At 48.1% G+C, this 27,677-nt stretch overlaps 1 protein-coding gene across 7 annotated transcripts in view; it reads right to left on the reverse strand.

The window, feature by feature from the left end:
* Positions 1-27,677, reverse strand: part of CDYL (chromodomain Y like) — a 158,566-nt gene that overhangs the window by 72,715 nt on the left and 58,174 nt on the right. Inside the window, exon 1 of one of the 7 annotated variants that reach the window (XM_059880407.1) lies at positions 25,711-25,761. The exons of 3 other annotated variants lie outside the window; for them this stretch is intronic. In XM_059880407.1, coding sequence (XP_059736390.1) covers positions 25,711-25,746 — 36 coding nt within the window. In that variant the 5' untranslated portion in view covers positions 25,747-25,761. 7 annotated transcript variants of the gene reach the window in all.

Here is a 27,677-nt window from a genome sequence, read left to right on the forward strand (position 1 = left end):
CGCCCCCTTCCGGAAGTGCAGAGGGTACTTTTAAATAAAAATGGACAGCAGAAAAAGGACAGTGGTTGAACCTCACACAAACATATTACAAAGAAAACAAGGAAAAAAGCAATGAAAGCACACAGGAAGACATGCTCTTGAAACACATAAATGTTCCCTAATAGTTCCTAACAAACCAAAAGTCAGTTCTCTATAATGGCAGGAGGACTGAGGTGGTCATGAGAACACTGATAACATTTATGAAACATGAACTGGAAAAAAAAATTTAAAAAGCTACCTAAAGACAGTGCTTACAGAAGCCAGTTCAGTTCAGTTGCTCAGTTGTGTCTGACTCTTTGCAACCCCATGGACTGCAGCACGCCAGGCTTCCCTGTGTTCCTGGAGCTTGCTCTAACTCATGTCCATCGAGTCAGTGATGCCATTTCATCCAGAAGCCAGGGAAAGGGTTAAATCTCAAAAGTAACAACCCTAAGGTCTAAGAAAGGTAACTATGTGTTTCCTTGGCTTGAGGACACTGCCTAATCCCCAGAGTTAGGGCTGCAAACATGGAGCTGGGAGAAGACCAGGCCCTTAGCAGCTGGAGGTGCCCCAGGCACGAGAGTTCAGAGCTGGGAAAGCAACGAGAGAGTCAGGGCTCTTAGGCAGCACCAGGATCGTAGAAGGAGCAACACTCAAATCTGGAGCACAAAGTGCTGAAATCTCCAGCTGGCAGCTGAACTGCATATACTCAAAGGGAACCACCAGTGGCCTGGGGAAAGCAGTCGGAGACGAGTGAGAAACCGTTTCATTTGAAGAGGAGCACGGAGCCAGATCTGCGAATGTGATGCTCTGTCCCAACTGTGCTCAGCTGCGGTTGTAGAAGGCTTGAGACGTCAAAGTACAAAGCCCAAAGCTGGCAGAGCAACTAGAACCCAGGGAAACCCCAGAAGAAAGACCATGTAGAGAGCAAGGCCATCTCTACCTGGATGGTAAGCCAACTTCCAAATCTTAGAGGCCCAGGGTGTGAGAATGAAGAAACATCAAAAAGGCAAGAACAGATCAGAGATGTAAAATGCCTATCAAAGGAAAAATGAACTTCACAGCTTGACTCCAAGCATTTATTAATAACTGCTATAATATTAGGCTGGTGCAAAATTAATCATAGTTTTTGCTTGTTGAAATTTGCCATCTGATACTGGAACACATTCTTAAAATGACGTATAACATAACCACGTTTAACGCACATTTCTTGCTTTACGTTTTTTTTGCTGACGATTTCTAATTTGCTGTTTATCTTATATTTACTTTAAGCTATGGAAACTACGTTATTCAAAAGGCAAATTTGAGCGATTTTTCTTATCTGAGTTCAAAATGGGTTGTAAAGCAGTGGAGACAACTCACAACATCAACACATTTGGCCCAGGAACTGCTAACAAATGTACAATGCGGTGGTGGTTCAACAAGTTTTGCAAGGAGACGAGAGCCTTGAAGATGAGAAGCGTAGTGGCCGGACACTGCAAGTTGACAATGACCAACTGAGAGAATGTTGAAGCTGATCTTCTTAAAACTACACGGGAAGATGCTCAAGAACTCAACATCAACCCTTCTATGGTTGCATTTGAGGCAAATCCGAAAGGTGAAAAGGCTTGATAAGTGTGTTAAGTCGTGTCTGACTCTCTGCAGCCCTGTGGACTGTAGGCCACCAGGCTCCTCCATCCCTGGGATTCTCCAGGCAAGAATACTGGAGCGGGTTGCCATCTCCTTCTCCAGAGTGCCTCATGAGCTGACCAGAAAAAAAAAAAAAACCCCGTCGTTCTGAAGTGTCATCTTCTCTTATTCTGTGCAACAACAACAAACCGGTCAACAAATTGATCGGATTGTGACATGCAATGAAAAGTGGATTATCTAGGATAACTGGCAACAACCAGCTTAGTGGCCGGACTGAGAAGTAGCGCCCAAGCACTTCCCAAACCCTGACTTACACCAAAAAAAGGTCCTGGCCACTGTCTGGTGGTCTGCTGCCAGTCTAATCCACGACAGGATCTCTGAACCCCTGCAAAAGCATTACATACGAGAAGTATACTCAGCAAACTGATGAGATGCACCAAAAACTGCACAGCCTGCAGCTGGCACTGGTCAACAGAAACAGCCCAATGCGTTCCCACAACAACCCGACCGCACTAGATATAACCAACGCTTCAAAAGCTGAGCGAACTGGGTTACAAAGCTTCACCATCCACCACACTCACTTGACCTCTCACCAACCAACAGCCACCTCTTCAAGCACCTTGACAACTTTTGGCAAGGAAAATGCTTCCACAAGCAGCAGAATGCAGAAAATGCTTTCTAGAGTTCAATGAATCCCGAAGCATGGGTTTTTTCTTTATTCCTATGGCATAAACAAACATTTCTAATTGGTAATGTGTTGCTTGTAATGGTTCCTGTTTTGATGAGTAACGATGTGTCTCAGCCTGGTTGTTTAGCCGCTCAGTCGTGTCCAAAACTTTGTGACGCCATGGACTGCAGCACGCCAGGCTTCCCCACCCTTCACTACCTCGCAGAGGTTACTCAGACTCATGTCCTAGCTACAATGATTTAAGATTCATGGTCTGAAGCCATGATTATGTATTTGCACCAACCTAATAAAACTCTAATAATCCTCAGAAGAATGCCACAGTCCAGGGTCACTATAACATGTCTAGTTTTCAACTAGACAAGCAAAACCACAGCAAAGAGTAACCCACATGCAGATAAGAAGACAGTCAACAGAAACCAGCTCCAAGTGAGCCTAGATTTGGGATTTAAGGCCACCAACAAACAGTTCAGAAGACTTGGAAAATAAGCTCAAAGGACTTGAAGGCAAATACGAAACCAGTGCGTAAACGTATAAAGGTGTCAACAGAGAAACAGATGAACAAGACAAACAGTAAAATGAACTCGGCAGACGGACTGAACAACAAACGGATGCTTTCTTCTAACATCTGTAGTGACCCTGAATACAGAATAACCTGAAGGCAAGAGAGGGTTGAAAGATGAGTAGAATCTTCAAAGACGTGTGACAGCAGGAAGCAACACACTAATTGGAATCCCAGAAGAGAAACGGAAACCATTTCTGAAGATGTCTGAAATATCCACCAGAAGTTCAACACACCTTGAACAGAATAAAGACAGAACTAAGACGCATGTTGGTCATGCTGCTAAAAGCCAAAGATAAAAGCTTGAAATCAGCCAAAGAAAAATGATTCATTATATACAGGGAAACAAAGACAATAAAAATAAGAACATACACTGACTTCTGGTTAAGAAACTATGGAAGTCTGAAGACAGTGGAACCAAATATTCTAACCGCCAAAGAAGGCGGGGCAGGGGGAAGCAAAAACAAAAAAGAAAAAAACCTGTCAACCAAGAATTCTGGTATCCAGCAAAACTATTCTTTACAGTTGTGGGTGAAACGAGGACGTTTTCTAACAGAAAACAATTTATCACGAGCAGATGTGACTGTAAGAAATGCTAAAAAAAAAAAAAAAAAGTTCTCTTGTCTGAATGGCAATCACACTAGATGGTCACTTAAATGTACAGGAAGAAATAAAACCAGAGACAGTCACTGTGTGAGTACACTATTCACACGTTCCACATCCACTTATTCAACCAAGAGTGGGTTGAAAACATTCAGGGAAAAAAACTTCCATAAAGTCCCCAAAAGCAAAACTTGAATTTGTAATACACTGGCCACCATTTACATAGCACTTACACTATTAGATATTATAAGTCATCTAGAGATGATTTAAAGGATACAGGAGGATGTGCACAGATTGCATGAAAGCACTACACCATTTTATATAAGAAACGAGTATACGCAGACTTGGTATCGTGGGCGTCTTACAACCAACTCCCTATGGACACCAAGGGATGACGAGATGTATATATATAATACGTAATTTCTCAGCTTCTATAAAACATGACAACTTAAAGCAAAAATTACAGCACTACCAATGTGTTTACAAGGTATATAAATGTAACATACGCAATACTGAGGATGAGAGGAGGAAATGGAAATACACTACAGGAAAAACCATTTAGATGAAATACATATGATGCTACTACGACAGGTAAAAGGGAGGAAACTGAAATATACTATTGAAGAAACTCTGGGTTTCACCCAAGGTGATTCAATACCAATACTAACTAAATTGGGATAAAGCCAAAATGCATTTTGCAATCCCCAGAGAGCAACCACTACACACCCCTCAAGAAAAAAAAAGCAATGAAATATAGCTAGAAAACCAACAGAAAAATTAAAATGAAGAATTTAAACTTTGACAAACACAAAAACCAAAAATAGTGAATTCATAATCTAATTCAACACAAAGAAAATTTCAGATGGTTCCACTGATAAATTCTAGTAAACATTCATAAAGAATAAAAACCAACTTCAGAAAGTGAGAGAAGGGAATGCTTCATAACTCTTCTTATGATACAAACATAACTCTGACATAAAACAAGGAGAGGAAACTACAGACCTATTTTACTGTATGAACACACGGACACAATTCCTCAAGGCAGTAACAAAGATTAAAAGGACCAAACATCCTCACATCGTTCACACACTCAGATCAAAAGTGTATCATATCCACTCTTAGACTCACAGTAATAAAACTACGGAACTATCATGGGGAAGAAATCTTAAACCACCAGAAACTCAGATGACTTAGAAAGAAAAGGGCAGATTTTTCATCAGCTGCAAAGCTAATAAACTTTAACTGTCAACCAATAAAATCTATTCCCAGCTAAAAAGTCATTAACAATGACAATAGTAAGATTATCTTTAGATGTACAAACGTCAAGAATTTACTACCTCAAATCCTTGCTAAAATAATTAAAAGATGTGACACAGTCTACCCCTAAATACATATCCAAGAGAACTGAAAGTATGTATTCACATAAAAGCTTCTACATAAACGTTCACTGCAGGATTACTCCACACACACACACACACACAAATAGAAGTAACTCAAATATCCATCAATGATGAATGAATAATCAAAACGTGGTTTAGTCACAAAATGGCACATTATTCAGTCATAAAAGATGCAATATACTGATACATGAAAACATTATGCTAACTCATTAGCATATCAGAAAAGAAACCAGGCAGAAAAACCACATATTGTACATGAGTCCATTTACCTGAAACACCCACACCCAGTACAGACAGACTGACAGAGAAATCAGACTAGTGCGGCCCAGGGGCCCAGGGGCCCAAGGGCGGGGACTGACAGCCAGTGGGTATGGAGCTTCTTTCTGAGGTGTGGAAATGTTCTGAAATTAGGTAATGGTAACATGAGTACAGAAATGGTAGGGACCTAACAGAAGCAGAAGATATGAAGAGGAGGTGGCAAGAATACACAGAAGAACCGTACAAAAAGAGCTTCATGATCCAGATAATCACAATGGTGTGATCACTCACCTAGAGCCACACATCCTGGAATGCGAAGTCAAGTGGGCCTTAGGAAGCATCACTATGAACAAAGCTAGTGGAGGTGATGGAATTTCAGTTGAGCTATTTCAAATCCTCAAAGACGATGCTGTGAAAGTGCTGCACTCAATATGCTAGCAAATTTGGAAAACTCAGCAGTGGCCACAGGACTGGAAAACGTCAGTTTTCATTTCAATCCCAAAGAAAGGCGATGCCAAAGAATGTTCAGACTACCACACAATTACATTCATCTCACATGCTAGCAAAGTAATGCTCAAAATTCTCCAAGCCAGGCTTCAACAGTACATGAACCGTGAACTTCCAGATGTTCAAGTTGGATTTAGAAAAGGCAGAGGAACCAGAGATCAAATTGCCAACATCCACTGGATCATCGAAAAAGCAAGAGAGTTCCAGAAAAACATCTATTTCTGCTTTATTGACTATGCCAAAGCCTTTGACTGTGTGGATCACAATAAACTGTGGAAAATTCTGAAAGAGATGGGAATACCAGACCACCTGACCTGCCTCTTGAGAAATCTGTATGCAGGTCAAGAAGCAAGAGTTAGAACTGGACATGGAACAGACCGATTCCAAATCAGGAAAGGAGTACATCAAGGCTGTATATTGTCACCCTGCTTATTTAACTTATATGCAGAGTACAACATGAGAAACGCTGGGCTGGAGGAAGCACAAGCTGGAATCAAGATTGCTGGGAGAAAATCAATAACCTCAGATATTCAAATGATACCACCCTTAAGGCAGAAAGTGAAGAGGAACTAAAGAGCCTCTAGATGAAAGTGAAAGAGGAGAGTGAAAAAGTTGGCTTAAAACAACATTCAGAAAATGAATATCATAGCATCTGGTCCCATCACTTCATGGCAAATAGATGGGAAAATAATGGAAACAGTTGCAGACTATTTTGGGGGGCTCCAAAATCACTGCAGATAGTGACTACAGCCATGAAATTAAAAGACGCTTACTCCTTGGAAGGAAAGTTATGACCAACCTAGATAGCATATTGAAAAGCAGAGACATTACTTTGGCAACAAAGGTCCGTCTAGTCAAGGCTATGGTTTTTCCAGCGGTCATGTATGGATGTGAGAGCTGGACTATAGAGAAAGCTGAGCACCAAAGAACTGATGCTTTTGAACTGTGGTGTTGGAGAAGACTCTTGAGAGTCCCTTGGACTGCAAGGAGATCCAACCAGTCCATCCTAAAGGAAATCAGTCCTGAACATTCATTGGAAGGACTGATGCTGAAGTGGAAACTCCAATACTTTGGCCACCTGATGTGAAGAGCTGACTCACTGGAAAAGACCCTGATGCTGGGAAAGACTGAAGGTGGGAGGAGAAGGGGACGAAAGAGGATGAGATAGTTGGATAGCATCTCCGACTTGATGGACATGAGTTTGAGTAAGCTCTGGGAGCTGGTGACGGACAGGGAGGCCTGCTGTGCTGCAGTCCATGGGGTCGCAGAGAGTCAGACGCGACTGAACTGACTGAACGTGAGTACAGATGTGTGAATACAGTAAAAACCATGGATCTTTACACTTTAAAAGGAGGAATTCTGTGGTATCCAAATTATATCTCAAGAAAGAGAAAAACGGAAAGAAAGTAACATGCGATTCAGGAACAAAAGTCAGTCCACATACAAGGAAGAGCTAAGTGAAACAAACATTCAAACTTGTGATTTTTTTTTTATTGGTTTATTTTTAAAAGAGAACAAATACTAGACAATAATCTTGATCAAGTGGAGGTGAGGTTGGAGATCTCAATGAAGAATAGTGAGGTATGTCCTTTATGCTCTCAAGGAAGACAGATAAACTTAACTAAAACATATTACATGCATATCCCACTTCTGGTACATTAAAAAGAACAGAAACATTCTCAGTGAGCATAAGATGCAGTGAAAAGATATACTCAAAAGGTAAAGAATACAATGTCCCTGTCACATTTCAGAAGAAATCACTGAATGATTCGATCATTCGGATTAACAGTTAAGCAGATTTTTAAAAAATTAATGGCAACCACAAGGTCAGTCAACAATCTGTATCTTCCAACCAGAAGAATGAAGAAATACCCAATCCATACAGAAAAACCTCTCAAACCAACAAATGACTGGGGAAAAAAGGATAAAAGAGCAAACATTTTAACAAGCCCAAATGGTTCAGAAAGCGTAACACTAAGCTCATAAAAGACATCACACTGAAGTGTTAAAAATCTTACTATATGTTGCTATCAAGAGACACTTCTAAATAGAACCAGACTTTTTTAAATTAAAAAGGAAAAAGATATGACTAGAAAATACTACCCAAAACATGTTAGTGTAGCAACATATGGAAACAAATTTGATGGAAAAAAATTCATTCAAAGGAGCACTGCACATTGCAGGGTGTACAGTCAATGCTCAATAAACACCTAACCTTTCACACGCACGTGTGTGTGTGTTGTGTGTGTGAGTATATATACACACACACACAACTCTGAACCAAACAAATCTTGAACTTAATCCCTTTTATAAGATCACAGAAGGAAACCTCCAGAATTAAAATTTCATAAAGACCACAGGGTAATTCAATTAGAAAGTACATAGTAAAGAAATATTTTCACTTTAAGAATATTTAAATTTAAGTACATTTAAGTACTCAAAAACAGACAAACTCCTTGTGGGGCTGTAATTTTTTTAATAGTTTTTGGATCTTAAAACATGAAAAAAGAATCCTAATCAAGCAAACAAGTTAATTTACTTTAAATAAATAGAAAAATCTAAAGAGACTTAAGGTTTAAAAAATAAAACTTGTATGATGTGGCTAAAGCTGAGCTCACAAGGTAATTTTAAAGCCTTCATTAAAGAACAGCATATGTTCAACTCAGTAAGCGAGGAAAAGAACCAGAGAACAAAAGAAGGTAGAAGGAAACCAAGAGCAAGCAATAAGGTAGAAGATATACAGAATCAATAAAACAAAAAATGAATTCTTTTAAAAAAGAATCAAATGAGATAAAATATTTGTAAGAAAAAAGCACAAAAAAACAAAAGCATGTCCAAGGTATATAATCATAGATCCAGTATGTATAGGTTTTTAAATATCCTAAAATACTCTAATATAAAAAACTTTAGTCTGCAAGTGACTTAATAGAAAGCACCAATAAATCAATACAAGGTAATTCTCTAATGAATAATCAAATAGCTCTTCCATTTTAAAAGGAAACAGAAGTTCAGATGATTTTATAGACAGGTGAAAATTTCAGAAATAGAAAATCAAAACACAGAAAATTCAAGGATTCAGCAAGTGTTTCATAATTTAAAAAATAAATCGGTTACCTTTCTTTCAAGGGACTATTACAACACATACAATAATACAGTATGACTACCGTTTATCCCAAAAATGCAAGGATGGCTTAACATCAGATAATATATTAATATACATTAAAATATTCAAAGGAACGAGGGGCTGAAATGACAATCTTTAATAAATGCAGAAAGCACATCCCATACAATTCATCAACCATTCAGGATTAAGAATTCCTCACATGCTAGAAATAAGAGAACTTCAACCAGATTCTTTTTTAAAAAAAGGTATCTTAGCAACTATCTACAGCTTTTCCTTAATAATAAAATTTTATAGAACTCTCAGAATTTAAAGTAAGAATGCTTGTTTTTATAACTGATACTCAACACTGTACTGATGGCCCAGCCAAAGTAACAAGGTTAACAACTAACAGGTATAAATTTGAAAAGAAAAAGTATACGGTCATCCCTATTTCCACAAGATGATTATCTACATATAAATCCAAAAGCATCCACTATATTTTCAAATGAGATAGTTCAAAAAGGTGGCTGGACACAGCGATGGAGCATAAACAGCCTTCCCATGCACAAATTATTAACTAGTTAGAAAATGTAACTGAATAAATCTAAGAAAGGCTGTGAAGAACTTTTAAAAGTGGGTAATAAAACATTAGTTAAGAACCAAAAGGTGGGGAGCGGTGAGAGAGAGACAGCTTCCACCCTCCCGCCCCCATCTCCTGATTCATTCATCTCTCCTTCCCATTAGGTCCTCCCCAGCATCATACAACACTATAATCTCTACCTTAAAGCAAACAAACTGTGGAGCCTACCCAGCCCTCCTGGCTCCCTTTTGGAAAAACTGGTCCTGAGAACTGCCTCCGTCTCTCTTTTCCCACGCTCTCACGAGCCCAGGCCAGGTGTAGTCCCTGGACTCCCCCACCAGCCGCTGCCAAACCTACAGGTCAATCCTAGGTCGTCCCAGCGGCACACAACACAGTCGTCCCTCCTCCCTGAAGTGCTCCTCACCTGCTGCAGCGCGCCGCCGTCTTTCTCCTGCTCTGCTGCCCACACCGCCTCTGGGTCTCCTCCACAGCATCTTCATCCCCCGCCCCGCCAGCTCTACGTAAGAATGGACGCAACATCCAACTTCCACGTCTCTTCTCCACCTCCACTCACCGCCTGGGGACCCTCCTTCCCCGGCTTTTAAAACCACGGTCCTATACCGTGGGGGCTGACTCGCCTCAGTCGTGTCCGACTCTGCGACCCCGCGGGCTGTAGCCGGCTGCCATGCCCTCCTCCGGGAAATCTTCCTGACCCCGGGATCGAACCCGAGTCTCTTGTGTGTCCTGCACCGGCAGATGAGTTCTGTGACCACTGCGCCACCTGAGAAGCCCCAGGTTTATCCAATGAGGACGGACGAACTCCGAGTGCAGGTCAGGGAGGGGAATCGCACCAGCTCTGCAGAGGCGGACATCCCCCAAAGCACCTCCCGCCGAAGCACGTGCCCTACACGCTGGGCTTGGAGCGCCGCCGCTGCCGCCCACCCATGCTGGATGTCTAAAAGGCATCTCGAACTTCACGCGTCCAAAACCCAACTCCCACTTATTCACCCCCTTAGATCTCCCCAGCGACAAAACGAAAGCCGAGCCCTGAGCAGTCACGCCCGTCTGAACAACTAATTGGCCGACCCCATTCTCCGAGTGACGCAAGCCGGAAAACCCCGGGTTCTTTCCGCTTCTTCTCCTTCCATCACACCCAATCCTTGAGTCAGGCTCAGCTCCACCTTCGACACAGACCCCGGGGGCAAGCACTCACTACTCCACCCGCCCCCCGGGTATCAAACGCCAGCAACTCTACTTCCTCCCTAGTCCGGCCCCAGCTGGTTCTCTGTATATAACAGCATCCAATACAACCCTTTAAAAATGTGAATTTGAGTATGTCACCCCTCCCAAGGCTCCCCGCCTCAGTAAAGACCAAACTCAGAGTGTTGGGCACATCTACAAAGGGCCCCTGCTTGGACCCCAGACCCCGACCTCAGGTACCAGCTGTCTCTCCAGCTCCAGACACACCAGCCTCCAGGGGCATTCCTTCCTTTTCAAGCCCCAAACGTCACAGTATTGGTGGGGCCTTCTCTGACAACATAAAATGAACCCACAACCCGAGCCCCCGGCTGCCACCCCACTTAGCCTGCTGGCACCACGAGAAGCTGAGCACTGGGTGGGACTGTGCACCTCCAGTGCCACCGAGGGACCCACGCACGCAGCCCCGGCCTGGCGGGGAAGAGGAAGAACGCGCCGCCACCAGCTGCTGAGCCATCTTTCAGAAAAGAGAACAAGGTCAGCGTATCCGGCAGGGCAAGTTTCCCAGGCTTATTATAAAGCCGTACCGAATACAACAGTCAGGTGTGATCAGGGCGAGACAAACATCAGGTAAACAGAAGAAACTGGCGCACGCGTGTGCACACACACGGAGACTTCACACACGGCAGAGGGGCAGACAGGTCCGGGGAGAGGGTGACCGGTTCAACAGACCCAGCAGACGATCCACAGCTGAAAGACAAACCAGATCCCAGCACACACCATGAAAACAAACCGCAGGGCTTTCTCACCATAAGATGCAAAAGTTGTGGATGAGAAGACGACAGTGATCTGGGGATAGGAAGCATTTCCTAAATGAGAAATGAAATGAGGAAGAAAAACTGGATCACATTAAAATGTAAATTTTCATTAACTTTGTGGGTGAAATACGTATGTTACGGATTTTAAAATCTTTTAAGAGTGAGGATGCATGCATATTTACAAGACAAATAACAACGAGGATTAATTACAAAGAACTTCAACAAGTCAAGAAAAAAGTAAGAAAAATGAACCGATTAACATAAAAAGGTTTTTATACCGTGATACACAACTCCTTCAGTGCTAACGTCTGTGTGTCTTCTGAGCAGCACGGATATAATTCTGTTCTTATGAAATAACTGTGACTTGTAAATGCACCCTTCTATCTGCATTCATGCACAGAGCTGTCCCTAAAGATGGGCCTCTATGGTTTATGCTGGATAACCTGGTTGTTAGAGCAGGGGATGCTTTTTTCCCCCTTTGACTTCCACCTTCTTTTCTCCTTAGACACGCACAGAGCCTTTATGTACAAACCGTGAGTACGGTGATGAGACCATCAAATTCAAAGTACCTGCCTGCCAAACGAGCGTCAGCTAATTCAAGTAGAAGTGACCTTAAGAGACCAAACTCTTTATTTCAAAGAAGCTGCTGACAACACCAAACATTCTCGGGACTTTCTCCTCTTTTAGGATTGCCCTCAGACAGCCTTTTGAATATCCCCCATGGCGCCAAAAATTCACAGAAAATGAATCTGAGAAAGAATCAGTAATTCTAAACTATAAAGTTTTAGTGAGTTAAGCTGGTGATATGCTGTAAATCAAGAGTGGTTTCCCGCACACTTTCAAATTGTCTTTTGGACAAAATTCTGGGCGAGTGGAACCTCTGACCTTTCTTTCCATCACTGATTTGTGCTTCGTTATAGCCAACTGTTCAACCTACAATCCTTGATGATATTCAAAAACTGTTATCTGTGTTGATGCATTAAGTTCTTGCTCCTGGCGAATTCCCTTAATCTCATACAAAGCCGGTTCATTCTCTACCCTATAATTAGTCACCAGTTTGAGGTCCATACAGAGACTTCCACGCTGCTGGGCACAGTAATTCCCGGGAGCTCCCAGGAGCCACATGAGAAAATGTTGCTGTTTTAGTCACATCTTCTCTACGTCTACTTAGTGATCCCAAGGATGGAGGCCTTGGGGAGAAAGGCAAGGGAGGATGCTGGTTGGGATCCTGCTTGTTTTTTTGAACCACCACTGTCTGTTAACTTATACTATCATGAGTTCAAGAAATAAGAAACCCTTAAAACTCCAGTGCTCGTGGCAAGAACAGTTACTGGATTCCTTTTGTTGTTGTTAAGGTTTTAGCTAGCATGTGTCTTGGAGAATAATCTCTAACACCTTAACATAAACCCTAACTCACCCGGGGTAACGCCTCCCAGACTCTGAGAAACTTTTATAAAGCTTGCAAAAGATCTGCGTGTGTGCTAAGACGCTTCAGGCGTGTGACCACATGGACTGTAGCCCACCAGGCTCCTCTGTCCATGGGATTCTCCAGGCAAGAACACTGGAGCGGGTTGTTATTCCTTCCTCCAGGGATCAAACCTGCGTCTCTCGTGTCTCCTGCACTAGCAGGCAGGTCCTTTATCACGGGCACCACCTTCACATACACAGACAGAATGTCACATCATGGTTAACCGATCATCCAAACTTAAAAGAGTTTTTTAAGGTTTAAGCAAGGTTCACATTTAAAGGGTATCATTATAAACTCTCTTGAAGAAATTTTTCAAATGCCACTTTTAACAAACCCATACATCGTTTAAGAATGTTAACCAAATAGCTCCTCACTAACCCCTGCTCAAGTATATGGAACACAGAGAAGGGTAAACCTCCCCACTGGTTCCCCGTGTTTTTGTATCATTACTAACCTCCTACACGTAGCAGACAAGCAGAAACCTGACCGATGACCCAGCCTAGACCGAGAACGACGTCCAACCGGACTGAGAACTCCGTCTCCCACTCAGGACAAAACCTTCCAGGAAAGGGGAGGGACGACAGATAAGCGGCAAGCAAAGCTGGATTCAGTTCAGAAGTTGGTTTGGAAAGACAGAGCGATACTATTGTTCACTCGGTTCTCTCATTAAACTTCCGTGAACAGTTCAACGCTGCACTGCCTGATGTGCAGGAGGGGACAGCACAGCAGAGCAGCAGGCGGGAGGAGAAGACCTCGGCTCCCGTCCCCTGACCCAGGGAGACAGAGAGATCAGACGAGAGCTTCCATTCAGAGCAGACCCTGCAGCCACCCCCGGGGCCACCAGCCCCCAGTGCACACGGCCCCTGAAGCCCACCTGCACCCACACGAGGATCTCAAGCCCCTTTCTCCTCGGGCAGCGGGTGCTTTAGTGCGACTCTCTGAGGCTTCTGTCCCCGGGGGGACACAGAGGAGCCTTTGGGGGAGGCTTGTCAGGTCACACAGCCGGGCCAGCAAGAAAGGGGGGCTGGTCGACTCCGGCATTTCCCCCAGCTGGAGGAAACGCTACTGTCTCAGAAAGCTCGAGGAGGAGCGGAAGCCAGTGGTGCAGGTAACTCTGGAGGGGGCCTTCTCCCGTCTGTGCCGATCAGCGTCTACGCTGACTGCCTATGTACACCTGTATACACCAAGACAGGAGGCTCCGCAAGTCCTGGTCAAGGCAGCACCCCCACCTCCGCACACGCTGCTCCTCCCTTAAGAGTGATCACACAACAGTCATACCTGTTGCTGTGAGTGCAAAGGGTACACCCGCGAGAGGAGGGAAGTCAGAGGACTAAGTCTGGGGGGTGGGGGGACTGGAGAGCCAGGGCCGCCTCCTCGGGACTCTGAGGTGTCAGGCAGGTCAGGGGGTTCCCTCTGAACCGCACGGATGAGAAGTGAGGTGAGCCAAGGGGGCAGCTGGACGCCCACTTGCAGAGCTCCGAGCGGAGCAACAAGCCAGGGCCTGTTTGGGTCAAGGGCCTCCAAGGGCTCTTTGCAGATGGAAATCAGGCTGCAGGGACCAACCTAGCCGAGGGGACGGGAGATGCAGGATGGAGGGAGCAAGCAATGAGGGACGGAGCCCGGGAGACAGGACATTTCCTGTGGGCTCTGGCCAGCCCAGAGTCGGGAGGCACGCAGCAGGCGGGCCCAGCGCCAGCACCCTGCTCCTCGGAGAAGCAGAGGAGAAAACTGTCCCTGCACCTTCATTCAACACCCAGACGACTTCAGACAGAAACTAAATGTCTTTTCAACATCAAGGGTTACAAACAAGGGCTGAAACAAGATTTCTTAAATTGTTTGTTGGTGACTCAGTTCAAATATTTTCATTCACATTTCACCAAAATCAGCTAATCCTTCTGCCACCCAGCGCCGCCACGGAAGAGGACAGGGCCTGTCCCTGCCCTTAACCCGGGGTTAAGGGGCTGGTGAGGAGCTGAACAAAGACACCAACTCCCGGCTCGTCTTCCTGAAGCATCAAACCGGCCCAAAGATTTATGGAGCAGCATTAACTGGCAATCACTCTTAAAACACTTGTCAAGCCAAAGATCATTCCGTGCAGCACACTGTTGGCTCCACAGAAGTTTCCAGAGGATGAGAAGATTGAAAGCCAGGTGGGGCCCGCAACCCCCTTCCCTCCCTGCCTGATGACGACGTTTGCTCTCTCCTCCACTGTCAGGAATCCCTGAGCGGGACACTTTGGAGAAATGACCACAGAATTAAACTGAGCTCTGTCGCTTACATCCCCCAACTTCTTACAAGTCATTTTTGATCTCTCTTTTCAACCCAGGGCTTTTCTCTCTGTAAACAGGCTCTTCGGCAGCTGGAGGGGCTCAGGAGTCCCTGTGATCTGTGACCACAGGTGCCACCGCCAGTGTCCCTCTGCAGCCTGTCTCGAGAGCCACTCCCTCAGGCCGGCTCACCTGCCCTCAGCGGCTCCCTCTCCCCTTGCAGCTCTCTGCTCGTAACACACTAAGGAAGCCAGGGAGCCCAAGCGCATCGTGCCGAAAATACAGGGGATCGGCCTCCGAGAGAGACCTGGAGCGTTCGGTGCGTCTGCGGTGTGACAACCTGTTATGGTCAGGAGCACTTCGGCCCTGGTTCTCACATTTTCTGAGCAGCTGAGGCTTCCAGATCAGTTACATGCTAAGACAATCTGCCCGCAACTCTGGGCTGCTCTGAACTCCCAACAGTCATCTACTGATGAAAAACGTCACCATTGTAACCAAAGGCATTCCTGACCTGCAACCAACCCGGGGTGGGGAAGCCGGGCTGTCAACCAACAAAGGCTGCTAACTACCAACCTCTTGAAAGCCTCACGTGGCAAAAACAAAAAGTAAAGCTACTTCCCAAAATACCGTGCTCACTTCTCCAACTAGAGGACACTATTGGTTAGACCCCCCACACACACACTTTGCACCCAGCAGGTAAACATAAACGCTGTGGCCAATATTTCAAATACGCTTTCCAGGAACACACTTTTCCTTCAAATTATTTGTATCAAGTTCAGAAATAACTTTCCTCCAAAACACCATATGGCTTTTCAAACAAGACACCTAAATGCACAATTCTCACATAAACGGTGTAATTTCAAATGATGCGACTCCAGTCACTATACAACACTTGTATTTCAGCTGAAAGTCAGCAATTAGTAACGGCTCACCAGATTCATACCCTCAGATGAGGCACTAACATAACCCCAAAAACAGACAGCCAATCTTACCAGGAGAAAACATTCATCATATTTAATACCTAGAAAAAGTCACGCACCGTTGTTGTTAGTTGCTAACTCGTGTCCGACTCTCTGAGACCCCATGGACTTAGCCTGCCAGGCTCCTCGGACTCCGTGGCATTTTCCAAGCAAGAACACCAGAGTAGGTTGCCATTTCCTTCTCCAGGGGATCTTCCTGACCCAGGGATCGAACCAGCATCTCCTGCGTTGGCAGGCGGTTTCTTTACCATCTGAGCCACCTGGGCAGTAATGCTTACTTGACTGACTTATGCGTTACTTACCTATAAGTAATGCTTAAACAAACACAAATCATCAGTATCGCAAAACAAAAAGGAAATGAGTCACCCAGAGTCTCAAGAGGAGGGAGGTTTCCTGCTAACGGTGACCTATTCTGATAAGCTTCTGAATGAGGATGGGCACTGGGGCTGCCCAGCTGGTGAAGCCACCGTGTCCTGGCACCACAGAGGCAGGGGAGGGACGGGGGCAGGGCAGAGGTGGGCCAAGCAGGCCAAACGCTGTGGCTTCACTGGCTCCGGCCAAGCCCACAGGCCAACCTTAGGCGGAGGGAAGTCAGACAAGAATCGAGTGTAGAGCGGGAAGGCAGAGCGACGGTGCTGTACACTTTCAGAAGCACTCGCTCTAACTCTTACGTCCATTTGCATAGTTACCCCTGAAATCCACACTTTCTTTGCATTCTATCTTTAGGTAAACCTTAAGTGTTGGCTCAAGCTCTTGATCCCTACTTGTGACACCACAAATTCCAAATCAGAACCATTTCTTCAGATCCTGGCAAAAAAAAAAAAGCAAACAAGTTTCCCAAAGGCACTCTCACTGCAAAATAACTAGATCATCAATAAAATACAACTCTTAACACCTCACTGGGCTTGCGGTAAGCAAGGAAAATATCCATGAGCCCCAGGAACTTCCTCCAACCCAACCCAACCATAAGTCAGTCAGTCATAAAAGTAGACAAACACCAAAGAGGAAGAAAGCCAGCCAGACTGATGAGGATGGGAGGCGGAGGACCAGAACATTTAGAAGCAAAAAATACAACTGTTAAAATGAAAGACTCAATGGATGAGTTAATGGATGATTAGACACAGCTCATTAGTGAACCAGAAGTGAGATCCAAGGACATACCCAGAATGCAAACAAAACAGAAACAAGGAGATGCCTACAAGACAGCAAGACGTGGGAGGTCCAGTGAGTGCCCCCTTGGGGTTCTGGGGGGGGAGTTTAGAAGCCCAGTGGGATCAGATGATAAGATGGCCAACAATCTTTCAGAACTGGCAAGGCACAAGTCCACAAGGAAAGCACGACATACACCAAAGGGTCAATAAACAGGAGAGACGCACAGTAACCAGACCAGAGACACCAAAGACAAGGAGAGGATCCCAGAGCGCCAGGGGCAGAACGCACGCCTCCCCCTCAACAAAATGGGGGAGCCAGAGGTCACGGGAGTAACAGCTTCAGGATGCTGAAGGAAAATACTCAAGCAACTGATTTGATTCTAAATAAAAATGAGGGCAAAATAAAGACATTTCCAGGTGATCAGAAAACCAGAGACTTTCCCACCAACAACCCCTCACTTGAGAAATCTCTGAAGGATATACTTGAGAAAGGGGGCAGAAAAAAAAAACCCAGAAGGAAAGTTCCGAGATAAGACTGATAATCAAAGAAACTGGCAAAGGTGCAGGTGAAGCTGAACAAATGCTGTCTGTGTGGAACAGCAAGGGTCTCTCGATGAGGTTTTGTGCACACAGGGTGCCGATCGCTGGAAAAGAACAGCATGCGAGTTTCGGGGTGGGTCAGTGCTACAGGACCTGAAGTCCTTGCATCATCAGAAGTGGAGCGGAAATAGTAACTGCAGGCTTCACGGATGTAAAATCCCAAGAGCCACTTACAGGCTGCCAACAGCATACAGCCTCACACCCGGTCATGAGGTCTGGGCATTGCTTCGCCGCAGGTTCTGGCTGAAGCAGAACAGAGTTTGGCAAAAATGATGTCAAAGTGGTCAATGAAGGGGCATGAAACCCCCATTTTAGCTCAAAGGTCTCAAGAACAAGTTTGATTCTTTTCTGGGAGTCCTAGATCCCTCTGAGAAACAGAAAAAAGCTGCTGATCCTCTTCCCCAGAAAAACATTTAGGACCTGAACAAATTTTCACACCAAAGCAAAAGACCTTCCCCAGACATGGGTCCTCCCAGGCCTTGACCAGCTTAAAAAGCTGGAGAGAGTTAAGTCTGTGTGGGAAACAGTAAAGTTAGACATTCTCCCCATCCCAGACTTAAAACCACATAGGCCAAAGAGGGGCTGAGTATAAAAGGAACACCTGGGCATCAAGTCTGGGGAGGAGGAATCTGGAGGTAAGTCATTCCTTTAATTCACTCTATCATTAAAACATAATCCGACAATCAGTACAACTGCTGCAAAATCTGAACTGTGGGAAATAACGGCCAGAAAAGAATTCTTAAGGACAGCCCACACCAACCTTACATCCTGGTGCACAAGTACGCCAAATGATGGAGACAGAAAAACAAGACGTTCCAGAAACAGTCCCTAACCTCACGACTGAGTGTTTTTAATGCCCACTTCCTGGAACCACCCGGTTAACCAGGGGCAACAACAGTCAAAGAGCCTGCAAAATGGACTCGTGCGGTCCACCTGGAGCCCTACTTCTGCAAAGGCACATCCCGACCCCTCGGTGTTGTCAAAACAGGCTGGTGCAATCCGGAGGTTCCCAAATCCACCCTTAAGAAGGAAGGTGTGTGAAGCAGAGATTCTGGTCTCCATTCAAACACAGCAAATTACAAGCTTAGGGTTTGGGACCCAAAATCTGGTCTAGTCTCCATCCAAACACAGCAAATTACAAACTTAGAGTTTGGGGCCCAAAATCTGCATTTTAATAAGACCCACGACGATGCTGTGTGCCTACAGACACACACAATATACAAATAAAGACTCCTTTCAAAAGCTCGACTCAGACCCGGATTTATGTAGCTCAGACACTCAAAACTTAATGAAGCATGTCCCACATATCATGAAAATACGTTCGGTGGTTAAAATCATTATAGAGCACAAGACGTCTTAGGTATCCCAGCAAGAACAGAAAAATGTAAGTACACAGGAGCTGGAAGCAAATTCAAAGGAGATGCACAGGAGATGTCTCCATCCTCCTGACCAGGCAGATGCATAAACGCCCTCAGCAATTCACGTTTCACAGACTGCGTTAATTTTCAGAACACACACACGTGACTCTGCTACCACACAATTCCAGCAAATAACTCTATTTTAGTTTTTTTTAGTTGGAGGAAAATTGATTTACGATGTCATGTTGGCTTCTCCCCTACAACAACGTGACTCCGCGCGTCCCTTCCCTCTTGAACTTCCCTCCCACCATCCCACCTCTCTAGGCTGACACAGCAAGGGCCAAGCTCCCCGTGTCACACTAGCTGTTTTACACACGCTAGTGTGTGTTTCCAAGCCACCCTCAGTTCATCCCACCCCCTCCTCCCCACTGTGTCCACAAGTGTGTTCTCTATGTCCGCGTCTCTTCCTCGGTACCATTTCTCTAGATTTCCTATATGTCTGTCTAATACATGACACCTGTTTTTCTCTAACTTACCTCACTGTGTAAAACAGGCTCTAGGTTCTCTCTCTTTTCTTATTTCAGGGGATCTCAATCTTAAGAGCCAACAAGCCACACACTACAGATGCTGGTTCATCTTGACCAACGTTCATGGACGGTCTCCTGACCTTTGTGACTTCCATCCGAACTACACGGACAATCTGATTTATAACTGTGCTTCTGGTCCGTGTATGGAAAAGTCTCGCAATGCACAGGAGAGGGGCACAATCTTATCCCAAAGGGAGGAGAAAGACTCCAAACACTTAACTCTCCCCCAAATCTTGATTATCATTCCAAACTAATCAACCTGAAAACATGTTTTATAAGCCAGATGTAGTTCCATTCTTAAAAGCTTACTTCCATTTTTGATTGCCTGAAACACCCATGTGTTGGATAAATATTCTCTCAGAAGGCCAAGACCAGATAACTGAGGTCTTCCTGTAATTTAAATTAGCTATTACACTAGTTTTCAGGGGGAGAAAAGCCCACACCCAATGAGAAAAAGAATGATCAAGGTAAAAGAATACTGTTTCCATTGTTTTAGAGTCTTCGCTCAGCCCACATGAATTCAACCTAATGCTTATTTGACCACTAGATAAATTAAGATCCTCTGGAGTTCAGGGTTTTTCTTTGGTGATAAAATCAATTCACTTGACACTTTGAAATCTCAAAGGAAAGAAAGTCTGCTTTCAAGGTGTGAGCGGGCGGTGGTTCTTTTTTTTTTTTTAAAGAATGGAAGAAGATAAAGATGTTTCATAGGGTAAAGTTACCAACTGCTCTGAGATGCTAATGTTACTCAGGCTTCCCTCTTCTCTGAAGCAGTGGTCATCATTCCCATTTCACAGATGAGGAAGTTTGGGGGAGATTCAGCTACTTAAGATACACAGCTCTTCCCTTCCTGACCCAGAAGGGAAGACTGGAACCCACACTTCTGGCTCTAAAGCCTAGCGCTGGGATAGGGGTTAGAAGCCCTTTAACTGCTCCACACCCCACCCTCCATGCTCCCCAGCCCCGTGCAAACCCTGCCTCCAGAACAGCTGACCGTCTAAAGCTGAGGTCAGCAAACCAAGACCCACAGGACTGATCGAGCCCACTGCCTGTTTCGCAGAATCCATAGGCTGACTGTATTTTTCTTCACATTTCCAAGTGATTCTTTTTTTAAAAAAAGGAAGACAATTACATGACATGTAAAAACTATATGAAATTTGAATTTTACCACCCAGGAAAAGTTTTACTGGAGCACGGCCTATGGATGCTTCTGAGCGACAGCAGCAGAGCTGAGCAGTGGTAACAGACCACCTGGCCTGCAAGGTCTCTGGTATTAACAACTACCTGGTCCTCTACACAAAGTGTGTGGGTCCCTGACCTAAAGGATGCCTGACTTCTTCTGTACACTATAAACTTCGCAGGATGGGTGAATGTAGAAAAATCTGCCTCCCCTGATCCTAGCTGCTGGAGACGCAGCAGGTAAATCGATTCTGCCCCTCAACCAACAAGAGCTCTTCAATGCTGGAAAAGGCTGATGCTGCTTCCCCCTCGCTGGGCTCTGTTCTCTTCTGTACTCACGAGGCACGGCTACCGTGACCACTTCACCATTGACCAAGGACCTATCACTTCAGACCAGAAACCGTGCTAAGTGTCAGAGGTCTCATTTCTTTTCAGGTGAGAAAACAAAAGTTAAGGAACTCACCCCAGTTCAAGAGGCTACAGGAGACGCCCTGTTCTTACCATCCCAAGTTACTTCAAAAAGCAAGACTCTGAACTTCCTCTCTGTCAACATATCCCTGTGGAATTGTGGAGGTGGAGCCCAAACAAGAAACTTCGACTTCGATTTAAGCAGAACTGGACAAGACCAGGCAACTGGTGCCCCGGGAACTGGTTACTAACGTATCTGGGTGCTTCCCACACGGGTCCCCTCCCCACCTGACGAGCAGCCAGATGCAGTGTTTACTTCAAACAACTGCCGCACAAGGAATACTGCCTTGATTACACCAGGACAACGCTATACCTTTAGAAACCAAACCAGACCTCAGAGAGGCATGTTAGATCAGTTACAACACAAGAACCACCATCTCCTGAGTGCTCTCTCTGGGAACCGGGGGTCTGCTTTACACGTTTTCTTTCATTTAAACTTCACAGCGCTACGAGGAAAGCTTTGGTTCCAATTTTACAGATGAGGACACTGAGCTTTCAAGGTTAATTTGCTCAAGGTGATGTCAATAACTAGGTTTTCTGACTCCAAATCCAGGCTCTCAATCGCTACGCAGGACTTTCAGATAAACTTGCAATCCTAATATAGACACAGTGCTGCCTACAAGTAAAGGAGAAGTGAGAAAACTCGCTTGGAAAGAGGCTGACCACGGTTATTGACTGTCACCTCAACTGGACCCCCTGCAACACCGTCCCCCAAAATCAGAACTCCGAATGACGAGCTCCACCGTGCCGGAGGGTCGTTTCTCTGCGACGTTCTTCATTCTCCCAACAGAAGCTCTTGGGAGGCACAAACCATTCCCGTTCGTCCCTCGTCCCTCCCTGGCTCCCCATGGAGCGTCCACAGGGCAGGCATTCAATGACATGCTCTATGAACGCAAGCTCTGCCCAGAAGGTGACTTATAAATGAATGCTGCCACCAGAGCAGAAAGCCTGAAGACACAGAAGAAGCAAAAAAACTAAATTTGCTTCACGATGCACTAGTGGTGAAGGTGCCGTCTTCAGAAGAATTGGTGACACGTGACATACAACTCACGTATAAGGTGCTACCCTCACCCAAACACTAAGGGAGCAAGTGACCCGATTGTGTATTTATAACCTCAAAAATGAAGGAAGCCTGAGCATTCAGGCCTAAAATCCTCACCAACAGTCTTATGTAGAAACCAAAACCCCTCCTGCCCTGGTGCTATGTACTCTCCCAGCTGTATGTCTCAGCCTCTACCTCCGGGCCTTTTCCAAACACCACTTTCTTTCTTAGAAAGAATGGAGGCTTGAGAACAGGAGATCTTTTTTCCCCCCCTTTTAGGACCCTAAATGGGGCTTCCCAAACGGCTTGGGGTAAAGAATCCTCCTGGCAATGCAGGAGACTCTAGTTCAGTTCCTGGGTTGGGAAGATCCCCTGGAGGAGGAAATGGCCACCCACTCCACTATTCTTGCCTGGAGAATCCCATGTACAGAGGAGCCTGGTCGGGTTGCAGTCCACGGGGTCGCAAAGAGTGGACACGACTGAACCCAAATGACCCAAGACAGCATCGTGAATACAGTAGGGGGCAGCCAATGTGTAAAGGACTTGAACAGAATGGCACACTTTCAGTGCCAGCTAAGGTACAATGACCACGTACAATGTGGGGCAGACCACGGATTCTACGGAAGGCAGCCTCCTCCAGAGAACTTTTGCACAAAAAGTTGCTAGAAGGCCACCACGGATGGCAACACACAGCCGCATGCTGTGCCAAGGGCGGTAACGCACCGGCAAGCGAGGACACCTCGGAAGGCTCAGCCGGTTGTTATTAAGCGATCGCGGGGGGCCAAAGGAGCTCTACCCGTTACAGACGCTTCCTTACGTCCCTAAACATCCAGGTCTCTGAACGCATCGGAGGTGAACCCACCGAGTATCTACAAGTGAAGTCTCTTACGAAGCTGTATTTACAAACACGCACCCGAAAGCACAGAGTGCTCTCCAAGCGTCTGCACTCCCCAGGAAGTCGACTTTGCAACGAGTCAAGAAGTTACATCGGGGCGCACAAGACACGCCTGGAGATCCAAACCGACAACCGCACCGCTCCAAGTCGACGCTGGCAAACCCTCGGCCCAGAACTCGCGGTTCCGACGGGAGCCCCCTTCTCGAAGCTCGCACCACCGCGGCGCAAAAATGAATGACGGTTGGATCCGCGTTAGGTTTAAATTTCCTGGCTCCGGTCACAATACCAAACCTAATTAGAGCATGCGGTCAACGCTCGGCCCTCTCGGCGCGGTGTCGGGCAGCGCTCGGGCCGGCAGCAGAGTCGGGAGACAGTCGCACTCGTCCTCGCGCCCCCCCACCCCCCAACCACGCAGGCGAGAGCCCCCCACCCTGGAGCGCTCGGCCGGGCGCCCCCGCGCCCAGCCGCCGGCTCTCCGGCCCCGTCCGCGCTTCGGCCCGGCGGCCGGGACGCCCCCGGCCCGCAAACTCGGGCGCGCGCGCTTCCGTCCAGCAACCCGCGGCCGGGGCGGGGGCCGGGGGAGGGGAGCTACCTCGTACAGCTCCTCGGAGGCCATGGCGGGCGGCGGGGCGCGCGGCGCGGGGCAGGGCCGGCGAGGCGCCGAGCCGCCGGCGGCCCACACTTTGTTCCAGTCGGGTCCCTGCGTGGCCTGCGCTTCCTGCTCCGCGCGGCGCCGGGCGGGCGGGCGCTCACTCCCGCCGCTGCGGGCCGCCGGCCGGGTCGGTGCGCAGGAGCAGCTGCGCAACGCGCCCTCCGCGCCGCGCTCACTCCGCGGCGGGCCGGCTGGGGCTTGGGCTCATCGCGCCGCCGCGGGGCCGGGCCGGGCTGGGGCGGGCGCGGCGGCGGTGCACGGCGGCGCGCGGGCTCCGCGGCTCCCCCTCTCCGCGGTAGTGCAGAAAGCTTCCTACTTGCGGCCGAAAAACCTGCCCCGGCTACTGAGCATGCCCAGTGCGGCTGCCCGGCCCGGCCGAGCCGCGCTCCGGGTTTTCGGGCCGCCCGCGCGGGGGGGGCGAGGCGGGGCGGCAGGCGGGCGGGGCGGCGCGGGGAGCGGCGGGCCGCGCTGGGGCTCGGCGGCCAGGCGGGCGGGCAGGAAGGGGCGGGGCCTGAGGCGGGGCGGGGCCGCGGGCGGGGGCGGGGCCTGCTCGCCCCAGGGCCCTCCGAGGTCGGGCCGGGCCGCGCGCCCGCCTCGACGTGGGGGGCGTGGCCGCGGCGCGCGGAGGCGGGGCCTGCTCGCCCCAGGGCCCTCCGGAGGTCGGGCCGGGCCGTGCGCCCGCCTCGACGTGGGGGGCGTGGCCGCGGCGCGCGGGGGCGGGGAGAGGGCGGGGACAGCTCGCCCCAGGGACCTCCGGAGGTCGGGCTGGGCCGCGCGCCCGCCTCGACGTGGGGGCGTGGCCGCGGCGCGCGAGGGCGGGGCCTGTAGGCGGGCGTGGCCTGAGGGGGTGTGGCCTGCTCGCCCCGGGGGCCCCCGGAGGTCGGACCCGGCCGCGCGCCCGCCTCGACGTGGGGGGCGGAAGGCCGCGGCTCGCACGGGGGTGGGCACCGGCTGGCCCAAGGTTGGGCTCGGGGCCACGCCGCCCGGCGCCCGCAGCCCGCCGCCCCGACGGCAGTGGCGCGCCGAGCTCGTCCGGGCCGGGCCAGCCAGCCGAGGGCCGGCAGCGTGGCCAGGTGGAGCCCCCGCCCCTCCACGTGCCCGCCTCCCCCGCGGCCGCTGCCAAGACCCGGAGCCGGAGCGCGCGCCCGCTCGGCGGCAGGCTGGGGGGCGGGGGCGGGGGCCGGGGCGGCGCGAGGGCGCGGCCGCCTGCGCCCGGCCCGCAGCTTCCCCCGCGCCGGGCCTCCCTGTTCCTCTAGAGCGCCCGCCTCCCCAGAAGAGGAGCTGGGAGGAGGGGCCGGGCTCCGGGGAAAAGTCTGGGTTCCAAGGGAACGGGGCTGTCAGTCGTGGTTCTGCTGGGCGGGGCGGGGTGGGGACGGCGGGGACAGCTCGGTGACCGGCGATGGGCAGGCTCCCCCTGCACTCGCCGCGGGAGAGGGACATCGTGGACCGGCCCCCTGGGCACACCTGCCGGGACCCTGGATGTCTCCCCATCGTTGCGGAACGAGGAAGAGGCTGCGTGGCCCGACTGCCCCAAACGGCCGGCGACCGCCAGCCTCCCTGCGAGGAGAAGGGGACCTCGCGAGGCCCTGCGGACAGGCCGCTTTACGTGGCCCCCCATCGAACCCAGCCCTCTCCGTCCCCGGTGCATCCTCCCCGGCCGCCCCGTTCCTGGTGCCCCGGGCTCCGGTGAACTAGAAACCGACCTCCGAAAAACAAAAGTTTCCTTCTTCAAACCCCATTCGATGGTGCCCCGTACGCAGTTTAACGACCAAAAGGCTTCTCACACACCCCGCTGTCCTTGCCACACCGTTCTCTACCTACAAAAGAAGCTTCCCCCCGCCCCCGTGAATTGGAATTCCAGCGTTCCCACGCCCACGAACGAGCGCAGCGCCTGCCCTTAAGTCACTTCAAGTCGAATCACCATTGTCTCCACGCCGCCTGCACCCCCTCTGCCTGGAATGCCCCCCCCCTTTCAACCGTGAACTCCTGCTCCGACGTCACCCCAAAAGCAAAGCCTTCTGACTTCCAGGACCGAATGAGTCACCGCAGCCTCTCGGCGCTCACCTCTGCGGACTCTGTTCTGTCCACTCTTCTCTCCCATCCCCCGTTTCTAGACTACGACCTTCTCCCAAATCGCATCTTCAAGTTTGACTCTCCAGCCCCCACACTGTACCTACAAAACAGGGTTTTTATTCTGTGAATTGGAATCCGGGCGTCCACAGCAAAGCCCCTGACACCTAATACAGCTCTGATTCCATTATCTTACGCCTTGACAACAGTATCGCAAAGTTTCCACCTTCTCGACCGCCCAGCCAATTCTCTCTCCCCTCCAAACACGAGCATCTCTTTTCCTTTCACTGAACGTGTTATTTGCTACATCTGCTTATCGCCTCTCTGGCACACAAATTCATCAACCGTAGTTGTAAGCTCCTTGAAGGCAAGGACTAGCACCCTGTAGCCTCCAAGTCTCAAAGGGGTGGTCGCCCAGCTATGCCAGTGGTTCCAGACTTGCAGGAGGTGGTTCAGAGTCACACAAGCCCAATAAAACACGAATAAAAAAAAAGAGGGACCCTCAGTATAAAATGAACACACACATCTTAACTAGAAACCTCTATACAGTCACAGACCGAAATATATATAAAGCCCCCACTGTTACCGAGGGAAGGGGAGGAAGACAGGAGGCTGTGAAGACATCCACAACTGCTACTCTCAGATTTGGGGCTAGTCCATTTGATACACATGCGACCCTAACACAAGACTTCCCTCACTGTGGGGAAAAAGGAAGGGGGGATTACAGCATTAAAAAAAAAAAAAAAAAACTCCAAAAAGCGGATGTATACGGACCTTCAATCCTGATGACCTGGATTATTTATGCTGCTGTGACCAGCATAAATATTAAGAGTAACCGCTAGGTAGAAGTCACCTCGGTAACACACCAGGAGTAAGCAAGCCATTCCCCTAAACTCATCTCTCTCTCTCCTCCCATGATTAGCCGGTTTCCATCTTAATTTAAGAACAAGGCAGAGAGGACCTGTACTGAAGTGCCCAACCAGTGACTGAGAAACTGAGGTCAGCTGTCCACTTTGTTCCTCTCATCCACCTGAAACACCACTGGTTTGTTTAATACTGTCTTGTTTGTGTATTTCACCTCGTTAGTTCAATCTGTCTTACTTTTAAGCAAATTCTACTCTCTCCCCTCTCTTTTTAAATATAAACATCTTAGTGGTGCCCATAACAGAAGCAAATATGTCCAAGATCATTTAATGGCTTTAAATTTATACCACCTTTTATCAAAAAGTGAAGTTTTGCAGTAGTTACCATGACCACGTGTGTGGGTGCTGTGAAAGTCCTTTCTCGGTGAATTGAGAATAAAAGTGCAATCACATCCCCTAAACTCATCAAGGAAGATATCCGCATTGTACCAAAAATACACGCGGCACAACAGTTTGTACTAGTGAAATACACAAATCTTAAATATTACTGAAATGTCGAGAAGGAAGAAGAGGGACACGTGTGATCAAAATACACATCTACCGGTTCAGTTCTTACCTGAGGTGAGTGTGTGGTGGATACCAGCAGACACCAGCTCACTCCTTTTCCAAATTTATACGGACAATGGATAACGGACAGTTGGCACCACTCAAGACTCTTCTGATGAGGAGTTAAAGCC

This window comes from Bos taurus, chromosome 23 (genome assembly GCF_002263795.3).
Source record: "Bos taurus isolate L1 Dominette 01449 registration number 42190680 breed Hereford chromosome 23, ARS-UCD2.0, whole genome shotgun sequence".
Taxonomy (NCBI): Eukaryota; Metazoa; Chordata; class Mammalia; order Artiodactyla; family Bovidae; genus Bos; species Bos taurus.